We start from the raw sequence: 17,266 nt of genomic DNA on the forward strand, positions 1-17,266 counted from the left end.
TTCGTAAATATCTGGCACGCAGCCAGTGACAGAGTTATGTAACAGGCAATGTCACGGAAATTTCAACATGCCAACTCCCAAATAGAATCCACAACCTAAACGTGGTCCCACACTGGAGCGACGTCACACTCTCCGGGTTCAATTATTATTCTCTGTGCCAGGACATCTGAGAAATTTACTGAACAAATCCATGCGGAAGGATACAAATTCAAAGCTTTTCAGCAAAACGATTATTTATAAAAAAGAAAAGAAAAAGAGGAACAAATAAGAAAATACATAATTCCTGTTTTGTACCAAATGCAAGTTCCATTAATACTCTGCACATTTATAAAAATATTCAGTTTAAAATTTCCACCTATCACAGCAAAGCATGACAAGAGACGACCGGCGCGCGCTCTTTCCGCTGACCAGTGCTGCTACTGGAATCACTTCGGCTCGGATACGAATGCAGGCGACAGATGAGGCACGCCGAATGAAATATCACCGCAAGCAGCGATTTAACAGTCATTTGGTAGCAACACGTTCGCTTCCAGTTACTCTCTACTGTCGTTCGTCCAACGCTCTTGCCTGCTAGACACTAGCTCCAGCATTTGTTTGTCTGGTTATTACACTCGGTCCCTCATGTACAGACGAACAGAGATTGGGGATACGTGAGCAAAATGTGCTGACAAAAGAGAAATGAACCGACAGGATGCAGGAGAAAGTTTCATAATGACAGGCTCCATTTTTGTACTCTTCACCGATCACCAAATCTACGAGGAGATAGGCGGGGAATGTAGCACGAATCGAGATGATAAATGAATACAAAATTATTGGTGGAAATCCTAGCGGGAAGAGATCACTAAGAATAACTAGACTCAGATGAAAGGCAATACACAAATAGGGTGAGAGGCTGTGGATTGGATTCACCTAGTTCAATACAGGGATCCGTGGCGGACTCTTTCCTGGCAATAAACCTTCAGTTTCCTTAACAGTTGTTCTCAAGAAGAACGCTGATGAATGGCATTAACAGCAGAACTACAAAGAAGTCTAGCAATCAGTAAAGTAGCCTGATAAAATAACCTTGTGATGATACAACTGATATCATTAAGAAAGTTTTTGCTGACTGGTTGTACGAGATGGACTTTGAAGTTCGCAAGTAATCTGTAAAAATCCTCTGTAAAAAACCTGGCATTGTCTATTGTCTGAGGAAAAGTTCATACACCTACGACATTCTTGTTTTCAAATTACTGGCTGTCATTATATACTGACACAATCTGCTGGTTTATTTTCGATAGTAATGTCGATTTTCGAGATTGAAAAGTTAACAATTTCGACACAGTTCTCATATACTGATTACTATCAGTTAATGACAAAGAAGTACAGCCAACATCTGAAACTTCACGCGTATCAACTCTTACGCAATGGACAATGCACGTCGTAATTGTGTGAGTCAACAACAGTCACAAAACTTCGTTCAGCAGTCGGCTCTACGTGCACGAAGCTTTTAACTTCAAGTTTCTATCTACATAATGAACGAAATACACGTACCTGATTCTGAAATGGACGAAGATGACCCCGATGAAGAAGAGTTTGTACTGGACACAGTGGAGGTGCTGCATTCAGAGACTGAACGTCGCTTGGAGAGCGCGTTGTGCGCGTTCAACTGTTCCAGTCGCCGCCTCAGGTAGCGATGTTCTCGATGCAGGTGTTCTTTGTGCACTGCGTGTTTACGTTCTCGGTCCTCCAAGTTCTGTAATCACAAAACAAGCGACATCAAGTCTGGATAAAAGCGACTACTGTTTTTGAGCGAAGAAGTTACTCGACCTTGTAGCCGTGACGTCATTGCTCCTCGACGAAAAGTGTTGACTGCTGAATCAACCTGTATGACATTTGAAGGTATGGGCACGTTACCAATGACCCAATCAAAACTAAATTATGTACAAAGTATGAAATACTAAAAACAAAATAATCAGACGTAACACTAAGAAACTAACGGAGAACTGAGAGTCAACCGATGTTTCTACACCGCGTAGTAGAACGGCTGTGAGCCTGCGCAGATGGGTACTTCTAATTGGTCGAGTTAATTCTCCGCTCAGACAAACAATACCTTAACCTCACGAAGCAGCTCTATGAATAGAAAGTGAAGGGTAGAATGGGGCAGGGACGTCCGACAAACACGTGGAAGGGATATCAGCTAGAAAACCAGACGCAGATGGGATGACAACAAAATGGATTTTGTAGAAATATGGTGTGTGAGGGTGTGTACTGAATCCATCTGGGTCAGGATAGGAAAAACTGGCCAACTCTTGTGAACGAAGTAATGAACCTTCAAATTCCACAGTAGACAAGGAAATGTCCTGACCAGCTAAGCGAATATTATCTTCTAAACAAAGACTCTGCACCATGCACTCAAGAGCCTTGTACCGTAAAACATTCCACTCAAATATTCAAAGAAAGTTCACTGCATAATGGAAAAGTCCAAATTTCGTTCTTAAAGTTACAAGCATATTCTTTATTCTCACGCGCACCAACACAGGACCAAAGCGAACATGCTGGTAGAGATTAGAGCAAACAACCTGGCCTATGAGCGACGGTTACAAGCTGCTAGCAACGAAAGTCTTGCCCACGTATGGCCGGCCACACAAAGCCTAAAACATTTACTTAAAGTTTCAGTCATGGACAGCAATTTACGTCTTGCAGTCGAGTTAACTGTGTGAGTCACACCCCGTTCAACACAGCTGTGTCGTTTGCAGGTGAGGGAGTCACTGTTTGTAGTCATCAGTTTATCGCCTGCTGAGTGGGGAGAGAGACGAAGAGACTCGTGTTCTTTCTTTGTACTGTCTGATAACAGAACCGTCGACTGACGCCAATGCGACAGCCTGCGCAATTACACATGAAGTATTTTACTGATGACATTGTATCTCCCACCCACAACTTAGTCAGCCAACGTCACCCGACTGGAATTTTTAAATGCATCGCCACCGCCAAGGAGATGTTGAACGGGCAGTACTGTAGTCGGGGCGAATATTTACGCTCGAAATCAGTTAGAAGCAGCACAGTTAACATTCTTTCCCAACGATAGTACCCAGTAGTTCGCTGGTTCTTTGGTTTATACACCAATGCGTTTGTTTACCTTCTACCCGCAATCTTCTGACGTAGGCGAAAAGCAGATTCGCCCCGACTACAGTGCATGAACGCTATATTTCTGTTTACAATGACAAACAGTATCGAACTTCTATTCTAATGGTTCACTCCCTAAGGTCAAATGCGTTTTGAAAGACTTGCAGAATCTTTTAATCATACATCGGAAATCAACGCCTACTGTATTCTTGCGTGTTAATCCAAGTAAGTATACAATTTAAAGTTGTGTTGCTACAATCAAAATGTTAGAAAAATAGAACAAGAAACAGCATTAACCGTCTTATCTGTATCCAAATTCAGGTTCATGATCGATAACTTCACGACCGTAAGAACCTCAAATATCAATTTAACATCGGTTCACATTGGTGCTACTTTTCAGAAAGTTCAAATCGAGATTAGTCGACTTTCTGAAAAGATGGCTCATCGTATAAAATACTCTGATTAAAATCAACAAAAATAAACCGAATGTCTACATTACGAACATTAAGCAACGAAACAAAAAGTTCTGGTCATGGGCGTTATTGTACCTCTAAAGCGACCATCTTTACAAGAACGTGCATCTGCAATAAACAGACGCTGAGAAAAATATGGTATAAAACAGTTGGAACTTAAAACCGGAGGACACTTTTGCAATCACGTTAAAGATACCGGAAGGTATAAACACGCATTCCCAGTGCAAGTACTGAGAGTAGATGCGTGCACTCAAACCCGCTGCCAGCTGTAATTAATCTGACAGATCCACTAACAACAAGTCCCTACACCACGTAACTCAGAGCAACGCACATCAGTCTAAAAATGAGCGAAAACCTTGAAGCAAAAATAGAAACTGTGTAGAATTTTGCTGAGCTCTAGTCCGTACAATGGCGACACCTGGTAAGACTATTTACTTTTACTAACACAATACTGTTTTAGCCACATAATATTTAATTACGTGTCCAAACCAAGTTAAAAATGGGTGGGGGAGGGGGATATGAGGATTCTTGGTTAAGAGGCAATACAATTTTGCAAGACACAAGGCTGAAATTCCGCAGGAATATACTAATCCCACATTTCTCATAATTTTCCCAGTCCACTTCAGCCTAATGCATGAGCCGGGATAGCTCAGTCAGTATAGTGACTAGCTACGGGCTGGACGGCCGGGGTTCGATCCCCGGCGGGGGCAGAGGATTTTTCCTTTAGCCTCTGCGTCCAGACCGGCTCTGGGGCCCACCCAGCCTCCTCTACAGTGGGTACCGGGGTCCTTTCCCGGGGGTAAAGCCGGCCGGGGCGTGATGCTGACCACTCACCTCCCATCTAGTGCCGAGGTCAAGGAAGAGAGGAGCTATACCTCCACTCACCCCAAACGCCTACATGGCGTATAGTGGGACAAACTTTACTTTACTTTACTTTTACTTCAGCCTAATGCACTGTTAGTGTTTAAAAAGACCATAGACACTTATTCCCTCATCATTTCGTGTCACACACACGAGTTTTCCCTCGCGATGAAGACATACGGAAGCAAAGCCTCACATTTTGCAGAACTCCGCACAAGATGGAGGTCAATTATCAGCTTCACGCTCCGTCATGTTTAACCCCGGTACCGACTAGATCCTAGGCTAGGTGTATCCCATTGCTGGCTCGGATGCTGTAGCTAAGATAAAAATATCGTTCCCCTACCGGGATTCAAACCCTGATTGTCCAGCCCGTTGCCTAGTCACTTTTTATTACATTTAGGAGCTAGGAGATTGATTAAAAAACAATTTTTTTGCAAAATTAATTACGAACTAAAACGTTCCACAGTTCCTTTAGCCCCGGCTAGTTAAAAAATAAACAGACGGTTCACCTGACCAAGAACACGTCTAAGTGCACCTGTACTTCATGAAGCCTCCCGCACTGACACAATTCCTATACGAACAGCTAACATTGAGTTTATTCGCCTAAAACGAGCTAGCATTGCCCTGATGATACAGGTAGTAAGAAAGTCTGAAACGTTGGTAAATATCTACGAATCTACTCGGCGCAACATCCCATAAGACAGTCGTCTTCCTTGTCATCTGTTAATAACTAATGGCTTTTACTCTAGAACTGACAGTTTGGAATGAAATGGAGGGGCAACTACCTCCAGTAACACTGAGCCGAATGAGAATCGAGACAGCTGACCTCTCGCTCGCCCGAGCGCCGAGACTCGTGAACGAAGTGACTTCTTTGAATAACTTTTATTTGCGCGAACTTGGGTAACATCGCGATGGTCCCTTCGTCGAGTCTGCAGGGTTTAGCGTTGTGACACTAATTTCCATTCACGTTTGCTTAAAACCGTGAAAACAAAACCACGTGCCGGCTCCTGGCCGAGAAACACTAATGCGAGCCATGAAATAGTCTCACTTTTTAAATGCACATTTCTCCCATGAATGATCAGTAAAACACGCGAAAAGTATCAATAATTGTCGTAGAGTTTACAAATAAATGGAAACAACATACCCTACCATTTTTCCCCGAACAGTCTGCTTGTATAGCTGATTAACACTGCAAATATGTGGTACGAGTCGCAAATTGATTTCCAGAGGATCGACCTTCAAATGCCGTGAAGTGCGTCAACTAGTTGACACGGCATTACAAAGAGGCAGCTTCTGACTACTGGAAAATTGCAGTCGGACACGTCACAAGAACGGAAATAAAGACATAGGGGCTGGATGGTCTCGGTGATAGTGTTATTTACCGATAAACAAACACGTTAGTGATGACGAGACATGCACTGACGACGACGAACGTCTGTCCCAAGCACTGACACCGATACCAAAAAAACTCGAACAACGACAATCGATATATTCCTTACAAATTCTGACGAGGTAAAGAACATAGTATACTGCAGCTGAGAATCGACTCGATATCTCGCAGTACACCAGTCACAGCAGATTACTGATGAAGGTAATCAATTACTTGGTAATATTTTGTTAAAATCTGGCATGAAGCAAGAGTTAGAGATTATGAAACATGCGCCTCTTCCCAATCCAGCGTACTCGGCTATATTATCGTCTGCCCAGCTATTCTACTCTCAGGAATGCTGATAGCGACAACCTTTACATGCGAGAACGGTGCCGGGCTGGTGACACAGGTCAGAGGATGCTATTAAATGCCCACAGAGGCCAACGTCATTCACACAACCTATGAGATTTCCTTCTGCGGCCTCAACGTCGTCTTCAGAAGACGTTTCCACTTTAAGTGGGCCGTATGATAAATAAACAACTCTATCAAACACTTCCAACGTGAAGTCCTGGTCAATTAATTTCCATGGTGTCCTAGTGTATGACATTTTTCCCCAACATATTCTTCCGACCTTGACCTCTTTGACGTTTTCCATCGACTTTCACGTTCAAAACATTATCTTAAATTATCTTTGTGCTCATTCTTAAACCTAGCCATCACATCCCTTTTTCTTACTTTCCTTCCAATGCGTTTAGCTTTAGATTGAAGATGGCTTCTTCTGGGTTGTTGCATCGTGTAGTCTGGTATAAGTTTATCGACGTTTCAGAGGACCTTGCTGCCTCCATCATCAGGGCAATCGCCCTGAAAATGAAGAAAGCAAGGACCTCTACAAACCAGAAGATAGCTATCCTTTCTTGCTTTATGATCTCACTGTTTTCACACTTTTTCAAATGTTCTTTGTTTTCTCCATTTGTCCTCTGGACACATCTGTCCTGTGTAATGCTTTCAATGAACCTGATTCATTTTCCACCCGTTTTCTCAGTTTCAGATTTACGACTTTTTTCAGTGGCAAAGTAATGTAATCTTTCTACAGCTGTCCATTGAGATGTCCAATGTTTTCCTTCTTAAATATTGGTACGACTGGATGGTTTGTCCAGTCCTTAGGCACCGTTTCTTCCACATATATCTTAGCAGGCCAGTGATAACCCTCGGATTCTCCAAGATTTGACAATTTCTATTGATATTATAATGAGTCTGGGGTACTGTGCATTTTCATGATCGTTTGACAGGTATCGGCTGGCACGTGGGGTGACAGATTGGACGAGGAGTCTATGGAATGTGTATTTTTCGCCGACGGAAGGAGGTCGGTAATGTAGTTTAATAGTAATCGTGTGTGAAGAAAATACAAAATCATACTTTAATCTCTAGAACACCTCACTTTATATTTTAAACAAAACTACATTTGAAAATATACTGGACGCATGTAAACTCTTGGCAGTAACTGAAAAATCTAAGTAACTGAACGTCATAAATCAAAAAATGTTACTAATTATTTATTCAACAGAATACTCTGGTTATTTTAGTGAGCACTTTTAGTCCGCAGTTGGTCAAAATTGGCTGAGCTTCCCCGGCGCGCGTATGAACAAAACGTGTAACAATAATTTTGAACTGATGAGACAAGTCCAAACTCCGTTTTATAATGAACAGTTTCTCCGAAATCTGAACGTGTCCACTTGTAAGGTGTAGAAGCGGAAACTGATACGAATCGTCAACTTTGTAGGGCGAGGCCACACGCAGCATACAAACCCGGCTATAAACCAAGCACGTATAGGTCGCGCGAGTACTCGTGGCACCTAAATGCGCGATGTGTAAGCCGAGAGAGGGGAGTTCAGTAGTAGAGGGGGTCGCACAGCCTCAGCTGCGGTGACGCACCGATCTACACACAGCTAGAGCTACAAACCAACTGAAGCTGACACCCCTCTAGCGCGTGCTACGGACGGGTCCATCTCATACGACAAAAATCAGTCCTTTGCGCAAGTGCCAGCACTTCTCGCGCGACCTCTATCGTCTGTGAAGTGCTTCCATGCTGGAGGGAGCAGAGGTAGAGCACGGTTGTTCCTTGACCTAAATCTCCTCGTTCGCGAAGGGCGCTCCTTGGATTGAACCTCTTGGCCACTATAAAATGAACCAGAGCCGAACATAATATGAACTGACCGCAACGTGACTCCGAGCGTTGACGACGGCGAACCGATAACACGAGGAGAAAACCCGGTCATTCTAAAAATCCATTTCCTTGCTTCTCAGCAGTACTTATTCAACGCCATTATTCTGAATTATTTCCCCGCTTTTATACTGCCTATAAATTAGTCTTTTACAACTCTCTTCTTTTTCATCGAGAAATATTTTCCGTGACTCCTCAACAAATCTGATCATTTAACAGATCTTATTTTTTTGTTTAATTTTTTCCCCATATTTGTTGATTTTATTCTCCACCATTCTGTCTCAGACCCAACAAGCCGACAGTGTATTTTGCCAACACTTTCATGAAACCTAGCGGCCTCGATCAAAATCAACCAAACAGTGCATTATGAACAACAAAACAAGAAAAGTGGTAGGTAATAAAAAAAGTAGTCACAGAAAAAATCCTGTACAAAAAGCTCGATAAATCCCACTGCTACTGAAAGTTAACAATTCCCAGTAAATATTTTTCAATGGTATTAACTACATTTCATTAAGCTACTTTCCTCTTTAAATCCTAATCCCTTTCGGGCCAGCTGTGGTCCACTAGAAAGTAATATGACAACACTTCCCTGTACTTCAAAGTTCCTTGAGCTGACCTTACATCTGAGAAGCGTGAAACGTACACTTTTAATATCGCCACCACACGAACCAGGAAAACGCGTTATCTAGCACCCCTGGAATTACCATAGTCCAAACAGTTCAGATGAATGGGCAGAAATCACACGAGTTAAAAAGAAATCCTAAGATGACTACGCAGATATCTTTCCACGGGTTCTCGGTTGGCAAAGAAAGTTTCTGAACACGAAAAGCACTGTAATTACTAGCCTTAATACTCCATGCAATATCTGCGTACAGCTACACGCGATTCTTGTATCAAGCGGTTACGTTAAACGACCGGTACAACAGATAATAATCTTCATTAGTTCAGATTTAAGGCACAAAAATGCAAATTTGCACTGGTAAAATAATGAATGTGCATATTATGGCCCGGAAAAGCCTGACGACATTCTGGTCAAAGAACCAACCACGGCCCCTTACAATTCATTTGCATTTTACACAGTTTGAGAGCAAAATTGTTGTGCTATTAGTCATGTTAGGGGAAAAAATCGTGAAGTTTGATTTGCACTAAATGCAAAGTGGGGTAAGAGTGCACCAGCGCGGGCTAAAATAAAATTCACACGAACCCCAACACTAAAATTTTCCGAAATCCTGTAAGTACTTACAGATAAAGCATGCTGAAGAATACTAGCAACTTCAACATTCTGGATCAACTTGTGCAATATATGCAATGTTGGCCCCAAATCATACGAGATTTAAATATGTTTCAACATTACGGCTTGACTATCTAAAATCGGTGACAGTGGTTAATTACCTTTAGTCAGAGACTCGTCAATTACCAAGTCAGGGTCGAAGTTCTTGTATTAGAACCAAGTCGTCCACTGTCTTAGGTGTAATTCATACGCACGGCGATCATGAATTTGACTTCATTCTCGTCTGGTTGTCATTATATTAATAAACTGTCATAAGAATTTTATTTTAAGATTAGTGGCTACAATTGGGGTGGAACACAAAACTTCTTGAATACCAAGTTACACGCAACACTGTTACAAACGCCTTTCACCAACATGGGCATGAATTAAATTTGTACTTCCATCAAACGGGAATGCGTATTGTAATTCTGTGCACTTGTTTTACATTCTAAGACATGGAATTATTCACCATTGGTAAGGAAAAAATAATTCAGGAGTCAAAAACTGTTATCATATTGCATGACTGCATGTCGCTAGTAAAATCATCCAAATTACAATTTCAGCTTATATCAGACACCAATTATTGTCATGCCAACAGGTATTACGCCTATACTAGGGATGGATTCAAGCAGACGTATTTCCAAAACAAAGAAATAATGTAAATTGATAATGGAAAAATCACGAACTTAAATAATCCACTAATTACTAAGTCTTCTTCATACCAATCTTAACAATAACAAGTTGATACAACGAAGCGTTGATATTCTGTGTTTGATACACATTCACAACAAAAACTAGAAAAGTGTTCCTATCAGCTTAGGCGTATGTCCGTCCGCATTTATATCCACACGTAACTCATAAATCGCTGAATGGATTTACAACAAATCTGATAAGCGAGAGTTTAAAAAAACGTGCCCGATACAGCCCAGTTTAAACAAAAGAAATAAATTAAAATTTGTTGTCTAAGAATTTCAAGCTACCTGGAAAAACTAGTCTGGCATGTATATTTCGTTATCCGTGACGTCTGGTAGAAATACATGGGCTTGTGACGAAAATTCTACATCTACCCCTGACAAGGCGTGCCTGATACAAAGCAAAACATCATCGCTCGAAACTACACGGGGCGCTCGTTACGTTTAAAATAGCTGGGAGACAGTGAACCGAGCGGAATCAAGCACACGGACAGTACATTATACGCTTCAACGCATGCTTTCGGTTTTGTGATTAAATAATATAAAGGTCAAATGCAGAGTTATAGGAATAATGCATAAAAACCATGCATGATTCAACGTTAATATAGACAGTGCATTGAACACGTAAATTCGGCCTATTATCACAGACAGAATATAATAAAGTTCATATACCGAGTACTTATTTAAAAAGGGGTGTTAACCAACTGAATGTCTGGAAATACACGACAAACTATGTTTCGATAAGAAAAGGAATTTTTTTAAACATGGCACTCGAGTTTCTAGAACACTTACTTCGTAATCGAAAGTTTAAGTTTTAACCTCTAACCAGAAAAGTGCTATAACTGATATAAATACTGGAATAACACAATGCAAACGACCACAATATCCCTTCCTATTTATAACTCAGATATGACCACTACCAAGTGTTGTATCAATTAACTGACGTTTATGTTTAACAATACGTGAGATCTCTGAAAAGATATAAATAACGCGCACTTCTTCAAAGATAGATTTTTGATAAACTTCTTACATTGTGCGAAAATATGGCTGAAAAGTCCCCAATGCCTTCCATCTTCCGACAATCTCCTTTTAAATTTATTGTCAACCCCTTCCACTGGCCGATCCACCTTGTACGGGGTCGTCCCACGTGCCTGTTTCCTTTATATTCCACACTCCGACTTCTCAACAGACGTAATTCCTGTTCTGTGCCCCTCAGTATTCAGTAAATAAAACATTAATGGCTTGGATTTTGCTTTCATTTCTCTCTGTAGGGGTCGGCATTAAATATTAGAACTGGTTTAAAATAGAGCCTGCTTCTAAATTGTTTTGCAATGTTTTGGTATTCCTTTGTTCCACATTATTCCTCTTGTAATTTTGTAGAACTTTGCAAATATTTTTAAAATATAAAATAAGCAAACAAACAAACTATTAACACTATAAAAAAGACAGTGTTATTATTTTGTTTGCTTATTTTATATTCTAATACACTACACGGTATGCGAAGTTTTTAAAAAATATTTTTAAACTGGTCTTCTTGTCGACTTTCATGTCACTTCATAACTACAGGATGGGTGGGAAGTAAGTACTCATTGAGAAATGGTTATAACCTCTATTTCCAACGCAAAACAATTATTTAATGCCTATTTATATACTTCTCGCCCACTCTGTACATTAGTACTTCAGAATAAAGATTGTTCAGAAATTACATAAACCCCTACACGTAACATAACAACATACAATTTCAAACGCTTAAAATAAAAGAAAGACACACGACATCGATACGTGTTTTTAAATAATATTTGTACTTCTTAATACGACCTAATTACGTCACGTACTAATGATTAGTACAGGTTGTTTCTCTTCTAAAAGTTTACAAGTTTTGTTTGACCTCTATCTGACCAAAACTTACTGGAACCAAAATTAATTTCGCCCGACATCATCTCAGAGAAATATGATTTGACATCCTCACAGCGGTGAAAATGTATATTTCCTGTCCTCGGGGTTGTAACGTCATAGTCTTGTACGCAGTAATAAATATTTCGAAAGAAAAAGTATCACTTCCATCTTCATGGTAGAAGACCAATCCAAATTTCCACCGTCGCAAAAAGTTCAAAACTCCAATAAGTAGACTTAATTTCTTAATTTTCTTTATTTGCGTATATTCTCTCCAGCCTTCAACTGTTTGCACTTTTATCTGTCACATGCCTTAAATTCGAAATCTCTGGAAATAAATCCCCTGGTTCACGTCATCCATTCATTATCACGATCAACAGTAAGTACAAACTTCAGAACCAAATCTTCTCGATTCTTTAAGGGCTCGCAGTTTATATAAAATGGTGGCAGGAGAGCAAGAGACAAGTATAAAAATAAGAGTCCATTCTATGTACTTCGAGCAAAGACCATACACATATTAGACGCTTTTACAATATTTATTCCGTTCAGATCAATAGAAAAAATTCCATAAGACTCAGACCTCATGGCGAATTCTTTGCAAGAAATTCATAGAACAAATCCGTTACGTCGAGGCCACAATCGACTGTCTGAATGCAACATCTCCGAAACCACTAAACAAAATTTTACATTTGGAGCCTAGCAACACAACTCACTACCTTGGGTCTTTGTATTGGAGCAAAGTTTAAAATGGCAATAAAGCATCTCCTTGTTTTATACCATTCTGAATAAGAAATAAATATATAGACAAATGTCAACTGCTATCACCCGATAAATAAATTAGCTGCTATACTCAGCGTGCGTGAGTGCAGACGAACTATCACGACCACTTATACAGAGCTGGGGTCAAATAGTTTCTATCATATTTCAATGATCTTGGTGGGAATTCGCGTCGGCTGGTTATGGCCCATCAATACGGCAATGACGTAAGCGATCAGAGATCAGAGGGCCAGCAAATACCTTGATAAACCGCTTCGCTTTCGTGAGGAGGCCCAGGGTAGTGTGTCTCGAAGCTTCTGGTCCCAGCGGTACCATCTCCTTCAACTTCTCCAAACAGTTCCGTAGATGAGCTCGCCTGAAACACATCATTCCCATAATTCAATTGGAGAAACAAACATCGAACAGTAACCCGTTAACCGGGAATACGTACACTTTGCGTTTAACAGTTTTATAATACAAGCTATCAAGTACATTTACATTTCCCTCCTTTTTCCCGAAGTGTCTCTTATGTACTTTACATTTAATTAAATATTGTGAAGGAGTTATTATCAACAGAATATTCGACTTCAAACACTTATGGTCAAATAAACTTCTCCATCACCCCATTTTGTCACCTTCCTTATTCGCACTAGATCAGAGCTGGATGTCAAAAATAAAACTGTATCTCGGTAGGATTTTAGGTTCTCAGGGCTGTGAGTCCGAAGACGGCTGTCTTCTAAGGTACTCGGTGCTTTCATTATCAGGGCGCTCTGAAACGTTGGCAAACTTCTACCAGACAACACAGCGCTACAGCCCAGAAAAAAACCATCTTCCTGTATTCTTTTTTTTACACTTCGTCCTCTGGGCTCTAACGCTGCGTGACCTGCGGATAGACAAGCCTACCAACGTTTCGGAGTAACACAAAATCTGCACGTCGTCCTGAAGAACGAAAACAGTTTACACCTCCGAAACGTAGGTATCTACCTACAAGACCACACGGTGTTTCAGCCCAGATCGACACCATGATCACATGTTCATCGCCCTGAGAACGTAAACACGGTAATGAACATTTGGGTTCCATGAAAGCAACGAATTTCTTCATGAGCTAAGCGGCTATTAAATTATAATTAGAAATTCGCTACATGGATTTAATCAACCAGTTAAGAAGTTTTGGGTAATTGTACCTCTCGCAGGTGTGTTAAAACGTAACCACATAAAAATATAATGAAGAATGATAATTCACCATCACACCAGCTAAAGGACTTGGCGGGGGAAAGGCTGTCTTTTCACCAACAAACAACCATGAAGTTACTAAATATTACAAAAAAGCCACATAATAGGCCGATTCTTTGACGAGAAATTGCTGGACTATCTGAGCAACCACAGCTTATAAAGGACTCTGCACCAGACAAGAAAAACAACATACCGAAATATTTCGCGAGGTCACCAGGTTCTAACTTACCATATTTTTAAACAAAAAAAATGGCGGCTGAGTTGTAGATGTTTCTGATCGTCCACTGTCACGTGCCCTCGCGAGCCAATCAGTTTTAGTCACTTGCTGTACGCCCACTCGTGCAGTAATGCTGTTGATGTTACGCGGTAATGTTGTGTTTGTGGCATATCGGGTGAATGTCACACGTTTGAGCGAAGGAAATTGTTGATTTTCAGCATCAGATACGAGGTATAAATGTCGGTGGCGCCACTTTCTACACAGGCAGGCCAAAGAGCTGGTGTATAAAGCATTCACTTACTTCAAACGTGAAACAGATGTCAACATGCCAGTTCATGAAACTGCCTGCTGGACTGTGTTGTACAGGGAATGCAAGTGCTCAAAGAATTATTGGAGAGGGAAACGTCGCCATTTGTATATCTATCTCTTTCTTTCTCTGCGAGCCACCACCTTCGGCCACGTCACTCACTTTGTGATTTGGTGTAATAATAAGTATCAGGCCCATATGAAAATGGATGTCTTGCCCTCGGGATGAGAATATTCTTCACAATCGCCACGGCCATACTAGCAGAAGAGAATAGCAAAAAGATCTTTCTTATGCATAGGCCTGAAACTATGCACGTGGGGGGGGCTAGAATGTCTGATGAGAATACGAGGGTCTAGTAGAAGTTAACTGTCAAAATTACATTCAGAGCTCTAAACCTTATACTCTTCGCCTGATACTGACGATGATGTTCTGGGTTAAGACTCCCATTGACAGTCCTGAAGATAGAAACAATTTTTTTCTCGGAAACGTTGGTATCTACCTACGAGGCTACATGGCGTCGCAACCCAGAGAGTCTTCTCACCGCCGCAAGAACTTACAAGTCTCACATTCACCTGATACTGTTTTGAGAGCAAAGTTCATTTTTGGGTTATTTAGCGACGCTTGTTCAACTGCACGGGTTATATCACAGGTGTGGTAGATGGTAATTTATGAATTCAGAGAGAATTTGGAAGGAAACGGTCGTGGTTTATTTAACAGCGTTTTCACTATCTTAGATTAGGGTAACGTAACTTCCTATCTCAACAGTTGAGGGACGAAGAAGCACCAGTAAGGTGAGCCGGTCTACGAAACGAAATTCTAACCCGGAAACTCCCTGATACGAAGTAGTAGTAACGACCGTTCGACAACCGTGTTCGGAACCTAATATGCGTATTGCTACTGTAATATGTAAGGAAACTGTTGTAACCTAGTTCCAGACACTATCCCTGCACTAGTTTGGTGGCGGCTAAAGAAAACCACAAAAACATCAGTCACTACAACTGGTCTCCCTACCGAGATCTGAACGTGGGACATAGAGTCGACGGAGTACTAACCACTCAGCCGCGACATTCGGTGCGCTGCGGTGTTCGCTTCAGGATAAAATGAAGCATGAATGAAAGAACTAAAAATAAAATAAGAGAATGAAGAGGGAGCGAAGAAATAACGAAGGAAATTTAAAGAAATTAATAAATGAAAGCTAAAAGAATGAGAAAAATGTGAAAAAAACAGGAAGAGAGAAAGATGAAATACAGGATAAAGGAAGGAGAAATAGTAAGACAGAATAAAGACAGTAAGAAGATGACAAGAATTAAATGAATAAAGAATAACTGAATAAATTACGACAGAAAAGGTGGAAGAATGAATGCTTAAAAAAGATAGAATTAATTAAATGAGGGCTAGAAAGAAGATGGAAAAGAACAAAGAAAAATACAGGATAAACAGAACATCCCTACCATATACGGCAAGAATTATTATTTAACGCAGAGGTTCTCAACCTCCTGGAGATCTGGGACAACTTTCGCCCTTTACTATCGACTGGCGGGCCGTTTAGTATAAAAGACGACAATTTATTAAAAAATACTACTAAATTAGGCCTAATATCGCAAACAGGTTCAAATATCAGATACTCAATAACCGTCTTTAAAAATAAGCCGTTACATAATTAACAATTTCTACTAATTAATTTCTGTTGCTGCAACCCGCAGATATCCTTTCAAGTGTTCATCAGTAAGACGCGGCCTAGTTCTTGATTTGACAGTCTTATGAAGTTGAACAGCTGCCCACAACGAACGTGGGGCATGCTGCCAAGTACTGATGACATCAACGAAATATGTTCTCTCATATGAGGTAACTTTTTCAGGATGACACAATATTACAAGCGATGTAAACGGGCAGGGTGAAAAAAAAGGCTATTCGCATGCGAACCGAGGGTTGAGAAACCCATATTTAACATTTAAACGCATTTCTGTAAATGATAAAACAATTAATTTTATCCCAACGTTCGGAATGTTCGTCTACTCCAAGAATACACATTTCATATCTTGGTTTTAATGTTAACGTTGACGGGTCTGCTCCAAATACGGAGTCGGCGCCATAATGGTCTGGAGATTATCGCAGTATCTTAATATTCAAACGACCCCGCGTTCGATCCGAATTAATTCACTTAAAATATGAATTAGCGTCGTTAACTAAACTCAGACTCAATGCTAGAAGGCAATATCACATACCATCGCCCTAAAATATATAACATCCTAGGTTGATATAACGTTTTTAAATGACATAAGACTCCATTTCAGACTATAATGCCATATAAAATTATGTTACATATTAGGTAATGCATGCGACGGGAGAGGGTTCTCAAGTTAAACTAATATCATGCTTCATTCTACCTGAAGGCGGAGTGTGTCAAACTTTCGTTTCCTCCTTGGGTATTTACTGCTCTTATATCAGTATGCTGGGAGCAAAATTCTTTCCACATCAAGTCACACTGTCCTCGTAACACACGTACGAAAAACGATACAGACGGAGATAAATAAGCCAATATGGAAGACAATGGAAGACAGGGTGGTAAGACGAAACGTGAATAAGGAGAGAAAACAACGGACTATTTTCTGTTAAACACAAGCAACAAGCAGGCATCCAAAGTCTGCTTTGCTTTTATTTTCGGAAGAGATAAATAAACGCAAGTCTTGAGTTCACCTTGGCCAACATCACAGGTAAACCTTACAGCGTACCAGTAACACTAAATCCCTCTGCATCGCACATTATAAAGAGCGCTTAACATTTCTCACATTGGTACGTCTTTTATATTTAGGCCTACATCATGTTTACGCACAAAATAATAGATTCCTGTTAAACTACTGCTGGCCTGCCA

At 40.6% G+C, this 17,266-nt stretch overlaps 1 protein-coding gene across 1 annotated transcript in view; it reads right to left on the reverse strand.

Annotated features, from left to right (window-relative positions):
* Positions 1-17,266, reverse strand: part of LOC110826911 (transcription factor mnt) — a 94,207-nt gene that overhangs the window by 17,131 nt on the left and 59,810 nt on the right. Inside the window, exons 4-5 of the mRNA XM_022058029.2 lie at positions 12,899-13,013; positions 1,531-1,732 (exon numbers count right to left, since the gene is read on the reverse strand). Of these exons, the coding sequence (XP_021913721.1) occupies positions 1,531-1,732; positions 12,899-13,013 (317 nt within the window). The remainder of the gene's footprint in view (positions 1-1,530; positions 1,733-12,898; positions 13,014-17,266) is intronic.

This window comes from Zootermopsis nevadensis, unplaced genomic scaffold, assembly GCF_977971745.1.
Source record: "Zootermopsis nevadensis isolate Lab colony 2312 unplaced genomic scaffold, Znev_1.0 Znev_ptg000016l, whole genome shotgun sequence".
Taxonomy (NCBI): Eukaryota; Metazoa; Arthropoda; class Insecta; order Blattodea; family Termopsidae; genus Zootermopsis; species Zootermopsis nevadensis.